General features: G+C 60.3%; 2 protein-coding genes across 10 annotated transcripts in view; one reads left to right on the top strand and one right to left on the bottom strand.

Annotated features, from left to right (window-relative positions):
- NRXN2 (neurexin 2) overlaps positions 1–5,415 on the top strand; it is a 96,501-nt gene extending 91,086 nt beyond the window's left edge. For 5 of the 9 annotated variants that reach the window (XM_044378466.2, XM_026483332.3, XM_044378467.2 and 2 more), the window contains one exon: positions 5,008–5,415. In XM_044378466.2, the coding sequence (XP_044234401.1) occupies positions 5,008–5,312 (305 nt within the window). In that variant the 3' untranslated portion in view covers positions 5,313–5,415. Of the gene's footprint in view, positions 1–4,425 lie in introns of all 9 variants that reach the window. The other 4 variants (XM_044378463.2, XM_057317124.1, XM_044378462.2 and 1 more) reach the window with 1 other exon arrangement.
- A 4,800-nt stretch (positions 5,416–10,215) lies between these two features.
- Positions 10,216–17,534, bottom strand: SLC22A12 (solute carrier family 22 member 12). The gene is made up of 10 exons (XM_026483335.4): positions 16,782–17,534; positions 16,008–16,111; positions 15,351–15,505; positions 15,108–15,276; positions 13,581–13,704; positions 13,326–13,441; positions 12,429–12,643; positions 11,808–11,916; positions 11,520–11,723; positions 10,216–11,008 (listed from the first exon to the last, which is right to left on the bottom strand). The coding sequence occupies exons 1-10, from the start codon at positions 17,181–17,183 to the stop codon at positions 10,945–10,947; spliced, it is 1,662 nt and encodes a 553-aa protein (XP_026339120.2). The 5' UTR covers positions 17,184–17,534; the 3' UTR covers positions 10,216–10,944.
- Between the last annotated feature and the right edge of the window lie 6,405 nt (positions 17,535–23,939).

Here is a 23,939-nt window from a genome sequence, read left to right as displayed (position 1 = left end):
GACAGAACACCTTATTCTGATTGTGTACAGAGATACCGTTGGCCAGGTCATGCACCCGAAGGGCCATGGCCATGTCGAGGGCCCTGCCTTGTTTCTAACCCACACGAAATGCCCTGTGGCCTAATGGCTTTCTGGCAGGTACCCAGCGCTGGTGGGTGAGGCCTCTGCCGGCTGCTGGCTGAGCTCCGACACTCGGCCTCAGTTGTCCTTGCTCCTTTGGGGGTGGGCACAACCTGCTTGGGTGGGAATGGGGTTCTTGGGTCGATTTCCAGTCAGGAGCCTCTGTGTCCTAAAGGCAGAAAGAGCTCAGCTTGCTGGGGCAGCAGCCCCTAGAGGTAGGGGAGCTGGGGGAGGAGGGGTACACAGGAATGGCTGCTCGTCTCCTTGGCCAGATGGAATTCTCTCTAGCAAGTGGGACTGACATGCCCTGACATTCAACGTAAGAGTGGAGGGGGGTGGCGTCTGTGAGAAATGCACCTGTGAGTACTTCCAAGCGCTGTGGCTGCCTGACGTGGGGGAGGGGACGGGAGTGGCGTAGGGTCTTTATCAGACTCCCAGGGGCACCCCATCCCTGGGTGCACCCTTGTAGAGCTGTGGTGCCGGAGTCTGCTCCCTCCAGTGCCCAGTGGGAAGGGCGGCCCAGGGAGCCGCTGCTTGGACTTTCAGTGAGGAGTCTCTGAGGGGTCCTCCCCTCCTCTAGACCCTCATGAGGGCAAGCTCGCCTGATCCCTCCCAGACCAGTGTATGACCCCAGGAGAACCCAGTACCCTATGTTGCATGTGACTTGCTGGCCGCAGGGCCCAGATCGGCTGGAGTGAATATGGGGGAAGGAAGACAGTGTGGGGTCTCAGTAGCATGCTATCTTGTGGAGAGAGCAGGAGCTGCGGGGGACAGAGATGGAGGCTGGTGTGGAGGATGTGGGTGAGTGCAGGACACCCTCAGGAGACGCTGTCACAGCCACGCACAGAGCAGGGCCCAGGGACAGGTCCTACAGACGCTGAGGGAGCAGGAACAGGGCTGAGACCCAGATATGGAGACCAGGACACAGCTGGGGTTGAAGGGCAGGGGCAAGAGTCAGTGTGACCAGGCCTGGGAGGGCTCTGGAGCCTGGGGAGACTGCACAGGGGGAACTTGGGGGGGGGGCCTGTGTGCCCCAAGGACCTAAAGAACCAGTCAGTTGAGGCAAATGGTTGCACAGGGCTCAGGCTGGGCAGGATTTGTCTGTGGCCCAAGGCCTGAAACCCCCCGCCCCCCCAGTCTATCTGGGGGTGAGAAAGAGAGTAGAGAGACAAGGTCTGTGCCCTGATTGGTCTGATCAACCCCTCTAGGGCATGACGTGCCCCCAACAAGGGACTCCTCCCTGGGCCCTAGCAATGGGCAGCTGGTTGAGGGCCACAAGCCTGATCCTGAAGCTGCCAGAAGCCGCTGGTGGCCCCATGTAAGATCAAAGGTAGAGACGGCTGTGGATGAGAGCTGGGCCCATGGAGCAAGGCACCTGTCAGGCTGAACTCAGCAGTGCCTGCTGACCATGGGCTGGGAGACGTGGGGCGTTCAGAACCCCGTTGCCTTGGCGTTGTTCAGAGAACATCCTTGATGAGTATTCCTCCCCTTCCGTTGGTCAAAACACAATGAGCCCCTCCTCTGTACCAGGCCCAGTGCTGGGGCTAGGGAGACAGACAATTGGGCCTCAAGCCTTTCTGGAAGAGGAGGTATTTGGCTGGACTTGAAGGATGAGTGAGAGATCTGCGGGGGCAAGGTGCTGCGAACAGAAGGCAAAGTCAGGAAGAGGGCAGGGGGTATGGTCCAGCAGGGAGGGGAACCCTGCCATGATTGGACACAGGCTGCCAGCCTCCCCCAAGAGCTGAGAGCTGAGTGCGGCCCTTACCCAGGGACCCGGGTGCTGGGCCATCCATAGTGGGTCCAGGGCTCAGGAGGGGTTAGGGGGACAAATTATTCATCCATAGGCTGGAGGTCTGTGGGAGCCAGGCCTTGGTCTCACCCTGGGCCTGGAGCCCAGTACCCTAATTTTATAGATGAGGAAGCTGAGGTCCAGAGAGTAAGAAGAGCTTGTCCACAGTCACACGGGGCGACCTCCCAGGTGAACAATCAAGCTAAGACTCCAGCAGATTACCACAGGCGCGGGGAGGGTGAATCAGGCCTTTCCAGGCTCCTTGTGAGACGTGGCCCTCGTGATCTTGGGAAGTCCTGCCCTCCGCAGGCCACAGCATCCTCCTCATAAAAGGCCAGTGTTGGATGGTCCCAGCTCCACAGAACATGCTTGTCTGCTTTTGGCTCAGTTTGTCAGTGTGACTGAGCCCCAGGAGGGCCAGGTGCCCCGGGGCTTCACAGTCTGGGGTGCAGGTGAGCCCTGGCCCAGGGGGAGAGTAGAGCCTGGTAGGAGGAGCAGCCTGAGGAGCTCGGCCAGGCTGTCAGTTCAGTGGCAAGATCTTGGCTGTGGCGGGCTAGTTGTGGCCAAGGACAGCTCTGCCAGGTTGCTGGAGCTTGGGCTGTGAAGATCGGCAGTGTTCGAAGAGCAAGCACAGAGACTGGAGGGCTTAGGGTGCAAGGAGCAGGAGAAGGGACGCAAAGATGTGGCAGTGGCCCATGGCTGGCTTGGCTGCAGTGGGGCTCTGGGATGCTTCCGATGGAGGGGGTAGGGGGTTGTGGAGTTATGAAAACCACACCCTGCAGAGACTGGGGAGACGCAATCAGATGGGGGCAGGGCTTGGGTGGAGGGAAAGCTAGAGAGGAAATCTCCAACCCCAGCCAGACCCAGAGATGCCCAAGAGGAGGAAGCCCTCCCCGCAGCCCCCTAGAGCCAGACTCCAGCTGGCTCTACCCCAGGCCAGTGGGTTGCAGTATTTGGGGAAAGGGCAGTGGGCTCATGGGAGTTGACCCAGGGGCTGCTTGGAATTGTAGTCCACACCCCTCCAAGGGCTAATGGGAGTTGTAGTTCTCACTCTTTGGGGCTGATGGGAATTGCAGTTTATGCCCAAGGTACCTCAGTTATCAGACCTAGGGAGAGAGGAGACCTAATCACCCCCCTCCAAACCTTCCCCACTAGTCCCCCGCCCCGGGCCCTGTATTAGCAAGTGCTTCCTTCCCAGTTGGCTGTGTATGTATTTTCTTTTCTTTTTTTGCTTTCTTCTTCTTTCCGTTGTTTTATTATTGTTTTAACAATAATAAGAGGGCCAGAGGCAGTCAAGCCCTGGTCAGGTCCTGGCGGCCCATGGGGGTTCTGGGGAGGGGGAGGGGGGAAGCCAGTGGGGGTCAGAGGTGGAGGGTGAAGAAAGAGAAAGTCGGGGAATTAGGGTTAGCTCAGGACTCATGTGTCCCTGTCCACTTCCCTCCCTCACTCCCACCCCCTCCCCACCTCGCTGCCTCTACATGGCTTCTCACCACCTCACCCAAAGTCCAATGGGACAGGACCCTTCTCCAAAGTGTCTGTCTCCTCCTTGCCCACTCTTTCTCATGGACCTTGTCACCTCCCACCTTCAATTTCTCATCTTCCCATGGCCGGCTTGCAAGTAGCCTTCAGAGCTCCTTCCCATGATCATCCCCTCTCAAGTCCTCTCACCCATGTAGCAATTCCTACATAGCTGCCAGTCATGCACCTCTTCCTCCAGCCCTCCTTCCCACTGCTCCCCCGCCCTGCACGCTGACACCAAGTGGTGGTAACAGTTTCTCAATGCCAGCCTGCACTGTGCAGATTTTAGCTTTGTGTTTAATGAGGGGGAGAGGGCACAAGTGAGGGAGGAGAGAGAGTATTCAGGAGGAAGCAAGATGTCCAGGGAGAGAAGAGTGAGGGAGGGAGATACCAAACAGATAGAAAAGTTGTACGGAAAAGTTGTTTTTTCTTATTTTTTCCGGGAGAACCCGCTTACACAGCTCTGTTTGTAATTTTTTTCTTCATGCTAAAATCACACGGCCTATTTGTTGATGTAAGTTGCCTGAATTCCGTGGTATGCTATCTTCTTTTTTAAAAACAAAAGAAAAAAAAAAAAAAGCAAAAAAAGAGAAAAATCTAGAAAAAAAAAAAAAACCCTAAAAGATACTGTTGTTAGGTTTGTTTAAATGCTGCTCTTGTATCTGTTTTTAAGCCTTAAACCAGTAGAGTTTTTTTTTTTTTCCGTTTCTTTTCGATTTCCTTTCCTTTCTGTTCCTTTTGGTTTCTTAAGACAAACAAAAGACCAAAACCCAGTGAGCCACAGAGCCCCTGCGTGGGGTGCCCAGGGCATCTGAGCCGCTGCCCGCTTAAAGCGCAGTGCTCCGGCTGGCGGGCGGGCCCGGCCCGCTCTAGTCTCCGCCAAAGCCAATTGGAACCGATTTGGGTGTGTGAGGCTGTTGTTTCTCTCTCTGTGCCGGCCGCCTGCACCCTGCGCCCTCGCTGACACCCTCTCTTTTCTCTTCTCTCTCTTGTTCTAGGAGGAGAGTTAATATTGCCCATTATCACGGAGGACTCCTTAGACCCCCCTCCCGTGGCCACCCGATCCCCCTTCGTGCCCCCACCCCCCACCTTCTATCCCTTCCTCACGGGCGTGGGCGCCACCCAAGACACCCTGCCCCCACCCGCGGCCCGCCGCCCGCCCGCCGGGGGCCCGTGCCAGGCCGAGCAGGACGACAGCGACTGCGAGGAGCCCATCGAGGCCTCGGGCTTTGCGTCCGGGGAGGTCTTTGACTCCAGCCTCCCCCCCACGGACGACGAGGACTTTTACACCACCTTCCCCCTGGTCACGGACCGCACCACCCTCCTCTCACCCCGCAAACCCGCTCCCCGGCCCAACCTCAGGACAGATGGGGCCACGGGCGCCCCCGGGGTGCTGCTAGCCCCCTCCGCCCCGGCCCCCAACCTGCCTGCGGGCAAAATGAACCACCGAGACCCGCTGCAGCCCTTGCTGGAGAACCCACCCCTGGGGCCCGGGGCCCCCACGTCTTTCGAGCCGCGGAGGCCCCCTCCCCTGCGCCCCGGCGTGACCTCCGCCCCCGGATTCCCCCGTCTGCCCACAGCCAACCCCACGGGGCCCGGGGAGCGGGGCCCGCCGGGCGCCGTGGAGGTGATCCGGGAGTCCAGCAGCACCACGGGCATGGTGGTGGGCATCGTGGCGGCAGCGGCGCTCTGCATTCTGATCCTTCTCTACGCCATGTACAAGTACCGCAACCGCGACGAGGGCTCCTACCAGGTGGACCAGAGCCGGAACTACATCAGTAACTCGGCCCAGAGCAACGGGGCGGTGGTGAAAGAGAAGGCCCCGGCCGCTCCCAAGACGCCCAGCAAGGCCAAGAAGAACAAAGACAAGGAGTACTACGTCTGAGCCCCGGCACCGCACCCCACTGCCAGCTGCCCCTCCCGGGAGGGCCCGGGAGGACGGTGCGCCCTCTCCCTGCCGGGGCTCCGGGGACCCGCTCCCTGGCTGCCTCAGACTTCTCTCACGAAGAGGAAACGCAAAAAAAAAAAAAAAAAAAAAAAAAAAAGGAAAAAACAAAAAGGAAAAAAAAAAAAGAAAGGAGAAAAGAAAGAAAGAAAAAAACGAACGGAAGAAAAAAAAATGAAAAGAAAGAAAGAAAAAAATAGAAAAGGAAACCCCGTCCCCTTCCTCCTGCCGTCCTGGGCGGCGGCACTGTCAGTCCTGGGGCTGTCTGTCCCTCTCCGCTCTGCGCCCGCCCCGGGCAGGGCACGTGCTCACAGCCCTGGGTTGATTTATTTTTTTAAGGGGGGGTAGTTTTATTTTGGTGGCGTTGGGCGGGAAGGAAGGCTGGGGGTTTTGTAAAGTGTCCACCACTCGTCCTGTTCATTTCCTCCATTTTTCTTCCTCCCTCCGTCCCTCCTGCCTTCCTTCTCTTCCCAAGCCCGCCGGCCCCCATCCCAGGCTTGCTGTGTCTCTCTGTCCCCACCCTCCCTCTCCACTTCTTTTTTTGTGTGTGTCTGGTTTCTCCCTTTCCTACCTTTGGGTTTCCAGAGTCGGAGGGAGAAGGACGGGCGGGTGGGCCGAGCAGCCCAGCAGGGGGAGCGGGGGCGGGGCGGGGCAGTAGGGCGGCCCCCCCAGCGCCCTGATTCTGCCCACCAGGAGGAGGCGCTGGCCTGGTGCCGCCCAGGGAAGGGGCTCGGGCCAGGAAAGGCCTGTTCTGTTGTGTGCCGCCGGGCGACGTGCATTGATAGGGAAGCTGCTGGAGGAGCAGGGGTGGGGGGGGCGGGTGGGAGGGGAAAGGCAAATGCAGATATATATTAAAGACAAATTATCTAGATACCGCGAGCAGCAGCCTGTGGCACCCGTTGGGCGCGGGCACCAGGGAAGAGAGAGCCGGGCATTGTCCGCTGACTGCTGGGGTCACTTCTCTGCCCACGGGCTCCCTGCTCCCCCAGTTTTTTTTCTCTCTTTGTTAACAAATGTGTCTGAGTCTTGGAAAACACCCCAACCCCGGAAATGTGTGGGAAAAGAAAACAAAAACTTTCCAAATCCAACGGTCCTGTGCAGTTTTTTCGGGATGGGTACTGTTGGGACATCAGTCCTGGCTCTGGGCTGGGGTTGGGGCCCGAACTGAGGCCGGTGAGAGCTGGTAAGTAGCCTCCAGAGTTTTGGGCTGAGCATGGTTTTGGGCTCCTGGGGGTGGCCTGTCTTTGTCCCCCCCCACGTCCCTCCTGGCCTGAGGAGGGGGCTGAGGAACAGCTGGTGTATGGGGTGGGCTCCCCCCCCCCCCCAGCGGGTCAGGACAAACCCACAGAGGTAAGAGCATCATGTGGCCCCCTAGTGGCTCACAGGGGTCTAGGCCTCTGGGGGGGCTGCCTGTGCAGGGATCTTGCCATGGCCCTGGGGGAAGGTGGTTTTACTCCTGGGTGACAAGAGCTTCGGTGGCTGAGTCCACACTCACCCCCAGTTCTGCCTAACTCCAAAGTCCCTGCTTTCGCCGCATCCCTAAGGATCTGGACCCCATGGTCTGCAGCCCCCCTCCCCCAGTCCCCTCCAGTCCATGCTGGCTGACTGGGGGGCTCCTGGGGCTGCGGAACCTCATCCCCAGGTGTGTGCTGCTTCCTGGAGACACTGAACAGGCCCACGGTCCCACACACGCTGAGACACCGGTGTGTATTTGCTAAGCCTGTCAGTGGCAAGGGTTGCACGTGAGGACCCGAGCGGGCAGGCATCTCAGGGGGAGAGTGTGGGTGGCCTTCATCTCCCAGGTGGTGGCGGTGGATCGCCCCGCCACTGGACACATGAGCCGTGACTCAGCCACGCTTCCGCCACTCAGGTCTCCTCCACTTTCTAGCTCAGTGCATCTCGCCTCCCCCTCCTGGCTCCGCTTCCCTGGGCCTTTGGCTCGCCATCGCCCTCCGCCAATTGGATCGGCTTCGCGAGCTGCCATCCACGGGCGGCTCCGTTGCCGGCCAGCTCATTCTTGCAGCATTTTCCGCCTCCCAAGCCCGGTCTGTGTAGGCCTGGACACCGCTCAGGGTCCTGGGCTTGGTGTGCACAGGAGCCCCGCCTCCCCCTCCTTCCTTCCATCCTGAAATGAGGCTTTTGTTTGAGGACCCTCCTTACTTTGGGGTGTTTCCCCAGGGACCTTTAAGGGCTCTTCCCCAGGCTCTTGTCACTGGCGGGAGAGTGGGTTCTCCTGCAGCCGCCCCCAGGTGTGGATTTCCATAGACTTGGCCTCTCCTGGCCCTCCTGAACCAACACCTGGGGAAGGCACTGCTTGTCCCCCACTGCTCACAGTCTTGGAAACTGAGGTAAGCTCTAACCCCCTGTCGAAGCCGGTGGGGAGGCCCTGACTCGGGACAGTCTTGCCAGGGCATCCTGTCCCTTGCCGCTGGGACTTTGGCTGCTGCTCCTTCTGTCTAAGGCTCGGAAACATCTCAGGTTCCCCTGCCCCATCACCACCAGCCAAAGAAAACAAATAGAGGCAGGCAGGAGTTCCGTGGTGCCAAGAAGGGAACGTTCTTACTCCAGAAATTTCTAGAATGGTCCTGAACAGTCTGTCAGAGTAGGGGACAGGAAAGAGGGACAGTGCAGGCGTTGGAAGGATAGGCCCCAGTCCTGCTCACTGCAATGTGGCCATAGGACTGGGTGTTTCCTCTCTGTGTCAGGAGGCTAAGAGCTCCTGTCACTCAAGGGCTTGGTTGTAAGAGGAAAGATTTCTGGACTCTACCTTTGACTCAGTTTACCCATCTGTGAGATACGGTCACCTCAGTCTCAGCTCCTTGTTCTGGGCATCTGATGTTGAACTTAACACTGAGCCTGAGGTGAGCTTCTCAGGGTCTGGCTGGCCTGGCAGTGACCTCCAGGAGTGTGCAAACAGCATCTGGGGGTGACAGAAACTCCAGGAAGCTTGCTCCTTGACATTTGCTACTTGTAGGGATATGTCAGGGGATTCCACCTGGGGAGGGTCAAAGACAGAGTTGGGGAGGAAGCTCAAAGTGGAGTCTAGCTGATACCTTGACCTTGAAGACCACACGACCCCCCAGGGGAGGGAACACAGGCTCAGCCAGGGCTGGGACTCTTCTGGGAAGATGTCGCTTTCCTGGAGGCGGCTCTGGAGCCGAGGGAGCCTGCATTGCCCTCCCCACACACCCTTCTGGGAGAGCTGCAGGCCTGGCTGGAGACAGGAGAATGGCCAAAGTGGGTCCTGAGCCACTTTCCTGTCCCCACCCTAAGGCCTCTACCGCCATGGGGGGAATGAGGCTGTGGGGGTAGTTGATGGGTTCTTCCTTCCCATACCCAGTTCCCTTGGCTCTTCCGTTGCAGGGTGCCCCTGTAGTCTCTGGGGTCAGGAGCTCCCTGTGGTGTCCCAAGTGAAGGCCTGCCATTTGGGTGGTGGCATGCAGCTGGAAAGCAGGCCTGTGACTGCTGCCAAGAGAGCCCCCTTTCCCTTTGCAGCACCCACTCCGCCATGGTGATGACACTCACCCCCCAGCTGCCCGAGAGGGGCAGGGCCCTGGACCCTCCCAGCTTCCAGGTCCTGTGGAGTTCAGTGAGGGGAGGACATGTTGGGAGCAGGTAGGTCCTGGGTTCTAGAAGACTGGGACCCCCTGGAAAGGCCAGGAGCAAGGCTGCTGTGAATGTGGGCAGAGGGATAGCTATGACCACGTGGTGAATGGGAGAACGCTGTAAGGGGAAAGGAGGAGCCATCTCTCACCAACCCCAGGTTCTCTCTTCTGGAAGCTTCTAGACACCAGGGGGCCCCAAGAATGTTGAACAAGGATTAGAAAGTAGCTGGGGCTCCGCTGGGCAGCAGGCAGACAGGACCAAAGTTCAGGGCAGGGTGAGACACCCTTGCCTTCGGGCAGCTTTGCAAACATGATCCCCACCCCCACCCCCCTTGTCCTGGGGGTCTTCACTGAGGGGTGGCCACAGGCCAATGGCTGAGAGGCACGATCCCTCTGCCCGCTCCCCCGCCCCCCCCCGCCAAAGAGGCCCAGGGGCTGCGGTGGATAAGACCAGGCCAGGGAGTGATCCTGCCTCCCAGGGGCAAGCAGGGCTTTCTGTTTTTCCATTCATCTTCCCGCGTGTGCAAGCACAGCTGCGTCCATCACTGTGCGTGTGCGTGCGCACGCACGTGTGTAGGGGCACAGCCCTTTGCGGAGGTGCCCAGAAGCAGTGACACAGGCAATGGAGAGATCACCTGAGCACAGGTCTGGGGCAGCTCAGTAGATCAGCAGCTGGTGGGGTCCCTGATGGGCCGCTTGCACCCGCATTTGTGTTAGGGGAGCTCGGGCGTCCATCCCTGTCCATCTGAGCCCTTGCCCGGGCTTTTCCTGTGAGTGGTGCCAGTGGACTCTGCGGGGTCCCGGCTGGTTCTGAGAGCGGGGTGCCTGCCTCGAGAAGCATTACTGTCTGCCCAGTTGTGCGGCCTGAGGCCGGGGGGCCGGGGGGGGGGGCGGGTGTCGTAGCCAGGGCGGGGCTCTGGACACCGGAGCTGGGCTCTTGATTCTGCCCCTCCCAGCTGCAGGTCGTGGGCAGCTGGTTTCTCTGAGCCTTACTTTCCCTTCTGTAGAATGGGCTGTCTTCCTTGAAGGGTTTGGGAAAAGATCAGAGGGTGCCTTGAGGTGTCCAGGGCGGTGCTAGCCCGCAGCAAAGCCTGGGAAGGGCAGACGCTCTGGCCCAGCCTTCAGGGCAGGCGAACCGGCCTGGGAATGGGCCAGGCCCTGGAGGAGCTCCCCAGAGCTCTCCGCCACCCTCACCCCCACCCTCACCCACAGCTCATCCCCGGAGTCAGGGAGGGGCTGACATTTGTTCCTTTATTCACTCTTTTGTCTGCCTCGCACCAAAGCCTCTCCTGCCAGGCTCTGTGTGGGAGCTGGGGTCAAGGGGTAAGCCGGCCACCCAACCCTCTGGAGACTCTGAGGCTGGCGGGGTGGGAGTCAGGTGTGGGTGAGGGGCCATGGCTGTGGGTACGGGTTTCACTAGGGCCTCGGGCTGGGCCCTGGGCCCCTGGAAGGAGGCCATTGCCCTGGGTCTCGGAGGGACTTTGTCAGGTAGAGAAGGGGCAGGAAGGATTGGCCCTGTGGCTGGAATGTGGAGAGGGAAGACCGGGGGGCCAGAGCTCCCTTTTGGGAACAGCGGAGGAACCGAGACTTGTGCGGGGGCCCTGGGGGCTGTGGGAGGAGCTGGGGAAGTTTTGACCGTGGGTGATGGTGGCCTCCGAGCTCGGGGGGGGGGGGGGCGGGGGGCAGTGGACAGCGCAGGGCCGTGCGCCGTGAGGTGGGGAGCAGGGGGTGGACAGGTTCCAGCGGGTCCCGCTTCTCGCAGTCACGAGGAAGGGTCCCCTGAGGGTGCGCGGGGCACCCCCAGCCAGGGAAGCCATCCTCTGCCCTTTCACTGTTGAAGGTGGCTCCTTAGGTGGAGAGGGGCAGCCCCCGGACCCTCTTCTGGAGACGGCGGCCTCTGCCATCCTGCTTCTCCGAAGGATGGAACGTGCTCCTCCGGGCATTGCCTCACTGAATTCTCAGGAGGCTTAAAAGTGCGTGGATTTCAGGACAGTGGGCCCCGGGGTGCTGTGTGTCGCCTTCTTTACTGTCCTGTTCAGGCACGAAGGACAAGAGGGTTGTATCTTGTGGGAGCAGTGTGACCTCTGACCCCTGCACTGTGTCTCCCCGAGACTCAGGAAGTATTGCCACGCTGCTCTCTGGAGCCCGGGTACGAGGCGGGGAGTGGTGACAGCCCTGTCAGCCATCCGGGGCTTCAGGGGTAAAGTCTGGGGCCTGTGAGGCCTCCCAGCCATGCCTGTCACGCCCCTTGGCCATTCTCTCTTCTGAAGGACCACACACTTCCCTCCCCTTGACTTCCCTTACGGTGGAGTGGGGGGCAGCCCCCCTATCAGGGCCGCAAATGGCGGGATGAAGGGCAGGAGACCCAGCCTTTGGTCTCTCCTCTCCAACAGACGTACGGTGTGACTCTGAGCCAGGTCTGTCCCTTTCTGCACCCCTGCTTCTCCCTCTGCCCAGTGGAAGGCGTGGGTGGCCAGGTCTGCCCCATCCTGGGCTTCCCTGAAGGGACGGAGGGGGTGGTCCCGGGGCGGAGTTCACTCACTGGTTCTGCACATCTTGAATGGTGTCGGGCAGTGGCAGGCTCTGTGTCTCCGGGAGCAGCAGCGCGGCCAGGCCGCTCAGCATGGGGACCCCCCCATACACCAGCAGGGGCAGCGAGCGGCCGTGGACGGCCAGCAGCCGGACCAGAGGCCCCAGGATCGCTCCCCCGCGGGTTGCCATCTGGCCCAGGCCCACCGCGGTCATCCTGTCACCGCAGACACACCAGTGAGGGCCCCCCCTCTGCCTGCCCACTGTGGCTTTGACCTCCCAGCCCCGGGCGACCCCTCACCTGAGCACGGTGGGGAAGAGCTCACCAGTGTAGACGCTGATGCAGGTGAAGCCGGCCCCCAAGCCCCCGAGTCCCAGCACAGCCAGGGTTGAACGCAGGGCCCCCATCTCTGTGGACAGAGATGGGGTTACAGAGATGGGGTTAGCAAAGCTGGTGGCAGGGGCCCCGATGGGGGCTTTCTCCAGCCTAGACCTCTCCTTGACCTCCCAGTGTCTGTGACTCACCTCCACCTGGGTGACCCCAGAACACATGCCGAGTGACCTCATGGCTACATTCACTGCCTCCAAACTGCCGCCCACCCTGACACCCGGAGCCAGACCCTGGGGGTCCTCCTTGACCCCCTGCTCCCCACCTTCCCCCCTGCACTCTGGCTCCGAGCCTTATTTTATCTCCGCAGGTTGTCACGATGCCACCCCCGCCACGCCATCCCTGCCCCTGCTGCCTGCTACAGGCCCCCGCCCTCTCTCCCGGATGCCCCAGCAGCCTCCTTCCTAACCAGGCTGCTGCTCTGGTCCGGCGCCCTCTGGGGGGGGGGGGGGGCAGGGCCTCTGTTCCTGGCTCAGAACCCCCAGCTGGGGAAGCCTCGGGCCACAGCCGTGCGCGCCCAGGCCGCGTGCTCACCGTAGGGCACCAGCATGTTGGCCAGGATGCAGAGCCCTGACAGCACCAGGGACCCCGCCTGTGTGGGCCGGCGGCCCAGACGGTTCAGCAGCAGCAGGGAGCCGATCTTGGCCGGGATGTCCACCACCCCAATGAGGACCTGGAGCAGGAAGATGCTACTGCCTAGCGCCTGCAGGTCCAGAGCCAGGCCGTAGAAGGTGAAGCCAAAGGCGAACCTGCCGGGCGGGGCCGGTGGAGTCAGGCTGGGGACGGGGCTCCTCGTTGGCTCCTCTCAGACCCCTTCCACCCTCCTCCTGCCCGCTCTGTGTCACGGAGGTGTGTTCTCTGTACCACCTTTCCCTGGGCTCCCCTGCCGATGCTGGCCATGGTGAGGTTTGGTCAATGGAGGCCCTGGTGAGGGGCGCAGGTGCACCAGCCAGCCGGGAAGGCCAGGATATTCCCTCCTCCCCTCCCCCTCGGGGTGCCGTGTCCCCTCCAGAGCTAAGGCTTCTACTGAGCGTGTCCTTCCTCTGTGGCCTCAGTGGTTCCAGTCCTTGCTGGGTGACACTGGCTCCTGGGCTCTGATAATCCCCCTCCCTCCTCCCTGGCCCCTCCAGATGGGGGGCGGGGCATGCGCGCTCCTCCCCAGCCGGCATCTCAGCCGCCCCTCTTCTCCACCTGCCCCCACCTGGCCTGGGCTGCTTTCCAGGGAGCCTGACTGCTAGAGGAGAGGTGGCCATGCTGCACGCCCTGTCCTGGAGGTGCTGTCAGGACTGTGGGACCGACAGGGGAGTCATTAGAGGCCCCTTGACTGGATGCCAGCGAGAGCCCTGATTCTAGGGTCCCCGGGGACAGCCCAAGGGAGGCCAGAGGCAGAGGCAGGGCCCACGGGCGAGGCGGGGTTGCAGGGGTGTCTACCAGCACAGAGTGGAGATGCAGGTCCGGAGGCGCAGTCCAGGTGTGCAGACCAGGGCACCCAGGCTGGCAGGGGCCTGGCCCACACTCAGCTCCTCCTGCATGGCCGAGAGCAAGACCTGCGGGGGTGGGGAGGTGGAGGGGTGAGAGGGTGCCCTGTCAGCCCTGGCAGCACTGGGCCGGCCCTCCTCCCACTGACCCTCATCCTCCCAGGGGCCCTGTGTGGGGGCAGGGGGAGGGTCTGAGGGTTGGCCTCACCTCGGTGGTCAGCGTGTCCTCCACCGCCCTCTTCCCGTTGATGGCAGCCACTCTCCGCAGCTCCCGCAGGCCGCGCTCCAGCCTGCCTGTGATGAGGAGCCATCGGGCAGACTCTGCCAGCCACCTGCAGGGGTTTGGGGGGGGGATGGGAGGGGCACTGCCTGTGGCCCCCAGGGCCTGGCCTGGATGAGCCTCACTGCCCATCTGTCTCCTTCTGCCCTGGGGGGTGGCCTCACTGGCAGCACAGGCCCCAGGCTCAGGCCACCCTTTCTGCCTTTTTCCTTCTCCCTCTCGGATGGATGGCGGTTGGGAGGCCCTGTCCTCCCCCCCTGCCTCCCTCCTGACCCTGTGGCCTTTCCCTTGCCTCACCTGGAAACCAGGCCCAGGTGAGCCCGTGTGCAGTAAGGAGCCCCAGCGGTTACAGGAGGGCAGGCCTGTGAGCCTAGCATGGGCTGCAAGCCCCCCAGGGTCCCCTCCTGTCCGGTGCCTCCCTGCTGTCACACAGACTTCCTGCTCACCCTCAAGGCCGCACCTTCCAGCAGGAGCTGGCTCCTCTCCTGGGGCCCCTCCTTGCACGTGGCTTCACACCCAGCCAGGGGCTCAGGCCTGGAGCAGAGCCTTTGGTCCTGACATCCCCAGCCCCCTCCACCTGTACCCAGTCAGCCAGCAATTCCCCTCACCTCCAGTACCCCTTGCACCTGACCCGTCCCACTGCCGTTGCCTCACTTTGGACCCTGTCGACCATGCCAGAACGCTAGCTGGCCTGGCGCATCCCAGCTCCCCCTCCTCACGCCTGGACCCAGCCCCTAACACTAACGTGGCCCCCGCCGCCCTCCGCATCAGCCCAGACCCCTTGCACTGGCCCAGCCCACTGAGTTGTGCCCACCACGCTACGGTAGCTCCTGCCTCCGGGCCTCTGCTCAGGCAGGTCCCCCATCCAGGCCCCTGTCCCCCCGGGAGCAGCAGCCAGGGCTGGGGCTGCCTGTGCCACGTGCACGGGGCCTTGAGGTCCTTCAGGGTTAGCGGAACTGGGGAGAGAAGGGGGACTCAAGGCACATGTTAGAGGTAGAGTCGACAAGACCCAGCGACCTGCTGGACTTGGGGTGGGCGGACAGGGAGGGACAGGACGTGTCATGGCAACTCTGACTCTGGGACCTGGTGGGCGGGGGCTGCTATCCATGCTGGGGGAGCCTTGGGAAACAGCAGGTGCAAGGAGATGTTACATCTGTGATGCCCAGACCCCAGTCACGGAGCTGTCACACAGAGGGTGGGAAGCGGGCCGAGGCACGCAGGGACGCGTGAGGGAAAAGGGCCAAGAGGTGATGGGAAGGAAGGGGTGGGAGAGGATGAGTAGAGGAGGAGGCACCTGGGAGGAGCAGGGAGGGGAGCGGCGCTGCGGGCACTTGGGTGAGCAGCGTGGGCCTGTGGCCGCCAGCTGTGCCAGCCCCCCTCCAGCCGCGTCCCTGGCCTCCTGCACCCCCGGCCTTCTGCTCACAGGTCTTCTCGGAGGAGGGAGCTGGCACCCACCAGGAGTACACAAAGCAGAGGAAGAAGGGGGCAGAGACGGCCAGCTGTAGCAGAGCCCAGTCGCGCACACCGTAGGCCACGGCGGCCATCAGCACCTGGCCGAAGCTGAAGCCCAGGGAGTTCAAGGTCATCGCCAAGGCTCGGGCACGCGCCGACGTCCACTCCATCACTGCAAGGAGACCGCAAGCATCAGCCGGGAGCCTGCGCCAGCCTCCCTGGCAGGGCCCGGGTCAGGTGACCTACGGAGCGTGCTGGTGTTCATCATGACGCCTGCCACGCCGAAGGCCGCCAGGAAGCGGAACAGACAGTACGCGGGGAAGGTGGGGGCGAAGGCGGCGGCCGTGCCCGACACGGCCATCTGCAGGTAGTTCCAGGTCAGCACCAGCCTGCGCCCGAACCTGCAGGCGCACAGACACGCAGACAGTGGCTGGGTCTGCAGCGCACCCCTGCACCGGCCCCGGGGCCCCGGGCCACCCTGGGCTTGCGTGTTGAGCTGGGGCGGAAGTGACGCCTGCGTCCGGACCTGAGTTACCCCCCACGGAAGGCTGGGATGCACGGGCAGTGCCCCCAAGGTCCGGGCACCTCGAAGGCGCGCCGGGCAGAGAATGAGCTCCCCGTCAGCGGGAGCCCTCAAGCCACATGTGAAGGCAGGCTTGGGGCCGAGCGGGTTTTGGCAATGAACTCTGGATAGGAGAGAGAACCCTCTACAGCCCTGGAGGAAACCAAGGCCAGGCTGGGTATGAGCTGGCTCAGCGGCAGAGCTGGAAGGTGTCAGGAGCGAGACCCACGTGCAGGCATTCATTCCACCTGTCGCCAGGAGCGCTTTCTCCCCACCCCCACTGCAAGACGCCAGGGCTGTAGAAGCGCAGGGGCGCGAGGCCACGAGCTGGGGGCACTCACCTGTCGGAGGTGTGGCCGCACACGGCAGCTCCCACCAGGCTCCCGGACAGGTAGACGGACTGCGCCATGGGCTTCAGGGCGTGGGAGTCACACACTAGGTCCCACTGGTGGGAGAGGAGTGGGAGCTGAGCCCAGAGGTGAGGGGGCAGAGGCGCTGGATGGGAAGGCCCGTGGGAGCTAGGTGTGTGTGATGGCCTGCTGACCTCTAGGGTGGTGGGGCAGGGCTGGCCCCTTAGTGCCCTCTGGTCCAGGGTCAAGCCCTCTCGAGACTCATTTGCTCTCCCCTGCCTCACCCACTCGGCAGCCCCACCCGGAGCTCATGCCTCGTCCCCACTGCCCCAGGCCTCTCTGGCTCTGTGAAGAGGCCCCTTCCCCTGGCTGGGTTGGGCCGCCCCTCCCACTTGCCCAGATTTGCCTGATTTGCCTCCGGGGAGTCGCCTGCCCCTTGAGACCGGCAACCGAAGTGGGCCCTGCGGTCCCTGCGGAGAGCTGCCTGAGTCACAGCTAAGCAGCAGCAGCCGGCCCGCCTGGCTGTCCCGGGCCCCAGCTCTCGGTACCACCCAGTCTTCCAGGCTGGAGCCCTGCTGCCGACTCCCCTGTAGGGCGATGTGCTGGAGGAGGGGCAGGAAGTCCACCTGTGCTGAGTGAGGAAGCCTGCCGAGGCGACGCGGGTCCCTCCCAGTCTGGGGCCATTCTGAATCCAGTCAAATGGGAGCTCTGACCTTGGCCTCTAAAGTGCCAGGACTCGAGGAAGGTGTCAGGAGAGGCTCTTACCTTGGCCACGATGGTGGAGGTGAAGGTGCTGCGGTCATAGACCCAGCCGTCCACGCACGGCTCCGTGGCAGCCTTGCTCCAGTTGGTGGCCGTGGCGTTGGGGTCCAGGAGCTGCCACTGTGGTTGGCGGAAACGGAGACACTGGTGGGGCTCCTGGTTGGGGCCCAGGGGGATGGAGACGGTCAGGAGGTCCTTGGGGCCCAGGGTCCCGGGGACACTGGCCTGGGCAGTGCTGTTGTCCAGGAGGGGTACCCAGCAGCGGTGGCTGGGCACGGCGGCCGAGAAGTTCTCCAACATGCTCTGAGTGGTCAGCCACATGATGGGGACCACCAGAGCCACCACCTGGAGAACCTGGAACCTGCCCAGGCCACCCACTTGGTCCAGAAGTTCAGAAAATGCCATGGAGCCTGCCCAGGGGGTCCAGTGGAGGTGCCCACGTCACAGAAGCTGGCCCAGGCAAAGGGGCCGACGCCGGGGGGCCTGATTCCCTCACAGTAGCACCTGCTTCTCCAGCAGAGAAGCCTGGGCCATGGCAGAGGCCGCCCGCCTCGCTGACTCTGGGCCAGGGCTCTCCAGATGTCTCTCCAGCAACGGTCACTCAGGGTGGCTCCAACCGGGACCAGGAGCTGTGATGCATAACCCTGAAGCCACCAGCATCCTTCCAGAGACGCGGCTGGCCCTGGACCTCCAGGAGAAGCTGGTTACAGGAAGTGGGGAACGTGGAGACTGAAGTCACCCACACTGGAATTAAACTGTGACCAGGTGACATTTACAGAACAGGGGTTAGGAACCAGTCAAAGTTTAACCCAGCTCTGAGGGAGGCCCAGAGACCAGACCACAGCTGTTCCTGCCCGGCGGGGAGGCCTGGCCAGGGGCACCTGGTCTCTGATAGGTGTGGGGGAGGCTTCGGCAGGGCTGTCGCCTCCCCTCTGCACCCCTGCCTGCCTCACAGGGGGACTCTCCAGGGCTCAAGCAGGAGAGCCGCTGGCCGGGGACCTTACTGATCCTGGGACTGGTGTGAGCCAGGAGCGACATCTGTGGGCTGGGAGGACCTCTGTGTGTGTGTGTGTGTGTGTGTGTGTGTGTGTGTGTGTGTGTGTGGCCTGGGTCCGAGTCATCGTGGTCGGCAGCCATCTGCACCCCGACCTACCCGTGGGTGTCCCCCAGCCCCCCACTCTGTTGTCTGCTCCACTGATGCCCCTGCTCCTTTGGCTGTCCCCCTCTCCGAGCCCTTCATGGGGCTCTGCAGCGTCTCGTGTGTGTGTGTGTGTGTGTGTGTGTGTGTGTGTGTGTGTGTGTGTGATGTGTGGCAGCTAGAGGAGGGGCAAGGGAGCAATGACGGTGACCCAGCCATTTCTCCTCCTGTGCTTTGGGGCATGAGGCTGTCTATTTTAGGAGTAACTCCCTTCCCACAGCTCTTTGTCTTGCCCGCTCTCCCTCTGCCCATCCACACAGTGCACCAGGTACAACCTCTTTGCCTCCCTGGCCTCTGTCCCCTGACTCCCCCCACTGCTTCCCCAGTGTGCCCTGGGCTGGTTAATGGGCTCCCGTCCTTGCCGGGGCTCCCAGCCTGGGATGCCATCCCCGGGCTCACCCTTGCGCCACGTTTTGCAGGCACCGTAAGTGCCTCCTTCTCCAGGGGGCTCCGCTGGCTTATTCTTGCCTCCCTCCTGGGCTCTAAGTCAGGAGTGGAGCCCCATCTTCGCACTGGCCTGCACCCTTCTATTACCATCCTGCCGGTCTCATTTCCAGCTAGGTCCTGGAGGGCAAGGACCCTTCCGTAAAGCGCCTTTGCGACCAGTACGGATTTGGACAGCCGGTGCAGGCTCTGTAAAAATTCGCTCCAGCTGGTTTTAACAGCAGCTTCTTCTTTTTTTTTTTTCCGAGTATAAAATTAATGTACACATCTTCCAAAAATTTCAGAAAATATGGAAATGTACAAAGAAAACAAAAATCAGTCCCAAACTCTCCCACAGTGATCGCTGCTGTTGACCCTTCGGTATAAATACTTCTAGAGTCCACTCTGGTCATGGGCACGTTCAGCTTCTTAGTTCGGGGCTGCAAACCAAGCTTAACGTCTCCTCTCGTAAAACCCAAACAAAAAGACTCTGACTTTAACTGGCGATTCTAGGCTGTTCACATTTATTGGTCACGTGTGCACTTCCGGTATGTTTTCTTCTTTGCCGTATTGTCCCTTTACGTCTTTGTTTCCTTGTTCCTATTTTCGCTGAACCCACTGCATTTTCTTGCTCTATTTCGCTTCTGTCTTGGCTTGGCGATGGTGCATTGCGTTTCTGTTAGCCTTTGATGGGAGCTTACCCCCCTACCTGGAGCTATTTTATGCCCCCTCCTCCTCCATCCTCTCTCAAAAGATGTCCTGTCTCCTTATTTCACTAAGGAAATAGAAGTCATCAGAAGCAAACAGTCTCGTTCTCTGACCTGCCTCGCCTCCCACACCATTCCACCTTTGCTCCTGCCACCTTGATGGCCCCCATGTTTCCCCTCATCATGGCCCCCTCGCCATGTGCCCTGCAGCTCACCTTTCCACCCGCTCAAGCCTCTTTGGCATCTGTCTTTCCCTCCCTACTGGGTAGTTTCCACCAATGTACACATATGCCCATTTCTAGGGCGCCTGGCCGGCTCAGCTGGAAGAGCGTTCAACTCTTGATTTAGGGGTTGTGAGTTCGAGCCCCACCTTGGGGGTAGAGGTTACTTAAAAAAATAAATTAATTAAATTTTAAAAGCCCACAAATATGCCATCCCCCCCAATCCTAGAAAAGTCCCCTCCCTTTTAATGCCTCTCTTCAGCACCCACCTCTTTTCCTGCTACCATTTCTAGTACAATCCCACAAAAGCGTTACTGGCATTCACCTCCGATGTCTCTTTTCCCATTCTTTTTTGGATCGATTCCCATCAGGTTTTTGTCTCTGTCACGCCCCAGTCCCCAATGACCTCACTGAGGCTGCATTCGGTGATGATTTCAGGGCTCCCCTTACTTGAGCCAGCACAGCACTGGTCCTTCTCCCTCTGGAAGGCACTACCCTGGGCCTGCACCGTCCGCACCTGCTTCTGTCTCCTTCGCTGTTTCCTTCTCTTCCCCACACACTCCCGGTCCTCGGTCTTCTTCTCTGTTGTTGGGACAATTCACATCTTCAAGGACTTCTCCTTGCGAGGCTGAGCTTTAATCCAACCGCCTAAGCTTGGGGGCCTGTTGGAACAACTTTCTAGGCCCCAGATGGAGCTGTTCCTGCCCGGGGCACCGTGTCAGCAGACTGCAGGTGGGGTCCTGGGAAAACTGGCAGAAGCTGGCAAAGGGTGAGAATTCTTTTTTTCCCCCCTCTTCTTAAAAACTTGAATTCAATTAATTAACATATAATGTGTTATTGATTTCAGAGGCAGAGGTCAGTGATTCATCAGTTGCATATAACACCCAGTGCTCCTCACATCACGTGCCCTCCTTAATGCCCATCGACGTTACCCCATCCGCCTGCCCCCCTTCCCTCCAGCAACCCTCAGTTTGTCTCCTATGATTAAGAGTCTCTTATGGTTTGTCTCCCTCTCTGATTTTGTCCTGTTTTATTTCTTCCTCTCTTCCCCGACGATCCTCTGTTTTGTTTCCTAAATTCCACATCTGAGTGAGATCATATGGTAATTGTCTTTCCCTGATTGACTCGTTTCGCTCATCTGTCGATGGACATCTGGGCTCTTTCTATAGTTCGGCTATTGTGGACATGGCTGCTAGAAACATTGGGGTACAGGTGCAAACGGTGAGAATTCTGACCAGAGTCTGCTCTCCCGGATCTCTGTAGAGCCCTGTTGAAAAGGAAGATAAAATTTCACATTGTCCCTTCCTTTCCAAATCCAGACTCTTGTAAATTCAGGTTCGCAGTGGTTGTCGATCTTTTCTCTCTTGGGGACAGCCATAGCCTCCTTGTCTGTCTGGTTTCACATCCCGAGAACTTGCTTGACTTCCTGTCTACAAAGGGCGCTCAGGTTATCAGTTCTGGTATAGGCAGGCAGCTCCACGTTGCGTTGGGGGCCCCAAAATATGGTCAGACAGAAGCATGGGTTGCACCCCATTTGCAGCTAGGGTCGTCCCACCTGCTGCCAGCTCTCGGGGTATTCATCTCAGTCCTCTTTCTTTTGGCCGTCTTTGGGAGTGGCTCTGGATCTTGGGAGGGTGGTATCTTTTTTTTTTAAGATTTTATTTATTTATTTGACAGAGAGAGAGAGACAGCCAGCGAGAGAGGGAATACAAGCAGGGGGAGTGGGAGAGGGAGAAGCAGGCTTCCTGCTGAGCGGGGAGCCCGATGGGGGGCTTGATCGCAGAACCCTGGGATCACACCCTGAGCCGAAGGCAGACGCTTAACGACTGAGCCACCCAGGCGCCTCAGGGAGGGTGATACCTTTTGCGCCCTCTCTGGGGACACCTCTTGCATCCCTGGAGTCCTTCAATACTACCAGGAATCTTTACTCTTTGCTCCCACTGCAACTTAACAAGATATTTGAAGGGATTAAAAAAGGAGCTCTACGGTCAGAAACTGGTCACATTGGAAGCTGATAGGAACTTTCTGAAAGGCCTTCTCCCCTAAGCTAGAATGAAACTATGTACCCAGAGAGAAAGAAGCCTTCCCAAAGACAACAGCTCTACACCGAGAACACAAGGGTCCTTTGATGTCCATCTCAGCTGAGGATCTTCTCCCTGATGAAAAGAAGCAAATTGAAGACAATGCGGCCGGATGGGTGGGTCAGCCCCTTGATACCGTGAGGCCTGAAAGGCGTTCCAAGCCCGGACTGGTGAGGTCACGGAGGGAGCAAAGAGATGAGGTCTGAAACGGAGCCCCTGGTAGCCAATTTGTAGAGGTCAGGAAGAGGATGATCCCGCAAAAGTGAGTGGTTTCGCTTGTGACAGGGGGAGAAGAGAGGGACGGGGAGCAGAGGGTGGGGCAGATGGGCAGAAGACAGAGGGGAGATGGCGTTGTGGAGAGGCCTAGCAGTCCCCTGCCCAGAACCCGCCTTGGAGAGTATCAGGTGTTCTCAAGAGAACGTATACCGCCCGAAAATGGGTACAGACGCCGTGTTCGTCACCGTGGGTTTTTCTTGGACCTGGCGGTGCACTGTGGACATCTTTCTGGCTGGATCGTGCAGTAGGGTTTTTTTGTGATTCCTCCCAACCCCCGATGTCCTGCGGTGTCAGCAGCTGCCTCTGGTCCCAGGCCAGGCAAGAGAAAGGGCAGGCGGGAGTGCTTAGTGTCAGTGACTCAGCAAATTCCCCAGGCGGCTAGCAGGGCTGGCAGAATCCAGGCAGGAGGCTGGAGGAGGAGGCAGCCAGAGCCAGCTGGGTTTGCTCCTGCCTCCAGGGTCCCCAGAACTGGGGACACAGTATGAATGCGGCATCTGAGCCTCCAATCTCCTTCCTCCCTTCCCTCATCTCCATGGGCTGGATTCCTTAAGACAGGATGGCTATCCCGGGAGAGTACTCTGGGTTGATCCCTTTGAAGGTGTCAGCCAGCCTCCAGCTTGTCACCCTCCTGCAAAGCCTTTGATGACACCGCAGTGCTCCAGAGGCAAGGCCAAGCCGCCTGGAGTCTTTGGCTCCCCAGTTCACCCTCAGAGCCTTCGCTGGGCTGCTTCTTTCACGTGGCCTGGGCCCGGCCCCCACAGACACGGCTCCTTCCTGAAATGCCCGCATGCGGTCTCCTCTTGTTTGCTCTTTCTTCTGTCCGAGGGCCACTGCCACCAGCCCATCAGCCTAAGCCCACCCCGCCCTCTCAGCTGCTCCCTGCTGCCCCTGCCCTGGCTTTGAGCTCTTCCCTCGTCAGATAATGGCTCCATGGATCCTAAGGGCCGGGTCGGAGTCCTTGTGCCCCGGACAGAGCCCAGAGCAGGACCCGGCGTTCAGACCAGGGCTTGACTAGCCTCCAGTTCCTCATTGGTGGAAAGAGCATCATAGACCCTGCTTCACGGGGTTGTTTCCAGGACAAGACGTCGTGGTTCTCAGGGGGTCTTCACCTTCTCCAGACAGCCCCCAACACACGTGGTAGTGCCTGGAGTTACCACGTCTCCAGAACCTCTGAAGGTCTGGTCTCCTGCCTGTTCCTTGTTCCAAACTGCTATTCTAGGCAGTTCTGAAAGTCTAGAACTTCCCTTTCTGGAAGGACACAGTGGCCCCCCTCCTCCTCATCACCAGCAAATGTGCCCCCCATGGGACCACGGGCTCAACTCCGAATTCCCCACTGGACAGCTGAGAAGTGCCTCAGTGTCTCGTGATGATGGTGGTGATGGGGCCGATAGCTAACGGTCGTTGAGTCTTTATTCTGTGTTGGACATGATTCTACCTTCTCTCCTTGTATTAACTCATTTAATCCTTCCAACAAGCTTCCAATGAGATATTCCATTCTTACACCCATTTTCACTGCTGTGGAACCTGAGGCTTAGAGCAGTGACTCCAGGGCACACAGCCACTCGGTGGCAGAATTGGGACCCCAGCCCGGGGCTGTTGAGCTCCAGTAGCTCTGTTTTTAACTTCTGAGGTTAGATGAAGGCTGGTGGGTAGCCAGGGAGGATGTCGGGAAGCCGCTGAAAGCCTCTGGCAAGTGTCCCTGACTCAGCGCCCCTGTCCCTCTCCCTGGGGTCCTGCTCCCCTCCCATTGGCAGCCCCTATCCTCAGATCCTCTCCCTGGAGCCCCAGTGCCCCCATCTCCTAGCTCAGCACCTCCCGAGGGGCAGCCCCGAGTCAGTCCCTGTCATAGCCCCTCGGTGCCTGCGCCAGAGACGCCTTTGCTGCTCCAAGCCGCCAGCTCGGCCTCCCCTTGCACTGGACCCGATTTTAGCTCTGCTTTTGTGTGGCCGAGAGACTCAGTGAGAGGTTTCCTCGGACAGAAACGCGGCCTTCCCCAAGCCAACTTGCAGAGTCCCCCCCGCCGCCTTGCTGCACCGCGTGGGCGCTGCCTCGGATACGGCCCCAGCGGGCCCTGGTGCCCAGAAGCCCGGCCTCCTGTCCCTGGCACGGCTCCAGAGCAGTCACCGGCGTCGGCCGCGCTGGGGCGCGCTCTCCTCTGGCCTCGAGGCTGCTGACCCCGGGGAGCAGGTGGGCGGCCACCTGCGGTAGCCATCGCCAACTTGGGGGATGCTGGGTGGGGGGCATCTGCGAGTGGC

Source organism: Ursus arctos, unplaced genomic scaffold, assembly GCF_023065955.2.
Source record: "Ursus arctos isolate Adak ecotype North America unplaced genomic scaffold, UrsArc2.0 scaffold_23, whole genome shotgun sequence".
NCBI lineage: Eukaryota > Metazoa > Chordata > Mammalia > Carnivora > Ursidae > Ursus > Ursus arctos.
The sequence above is the reverse complement of the archived record's forward strand: the minus strand, read 5'-3'. Positions and strand labels throughout refer to the sequence as shown.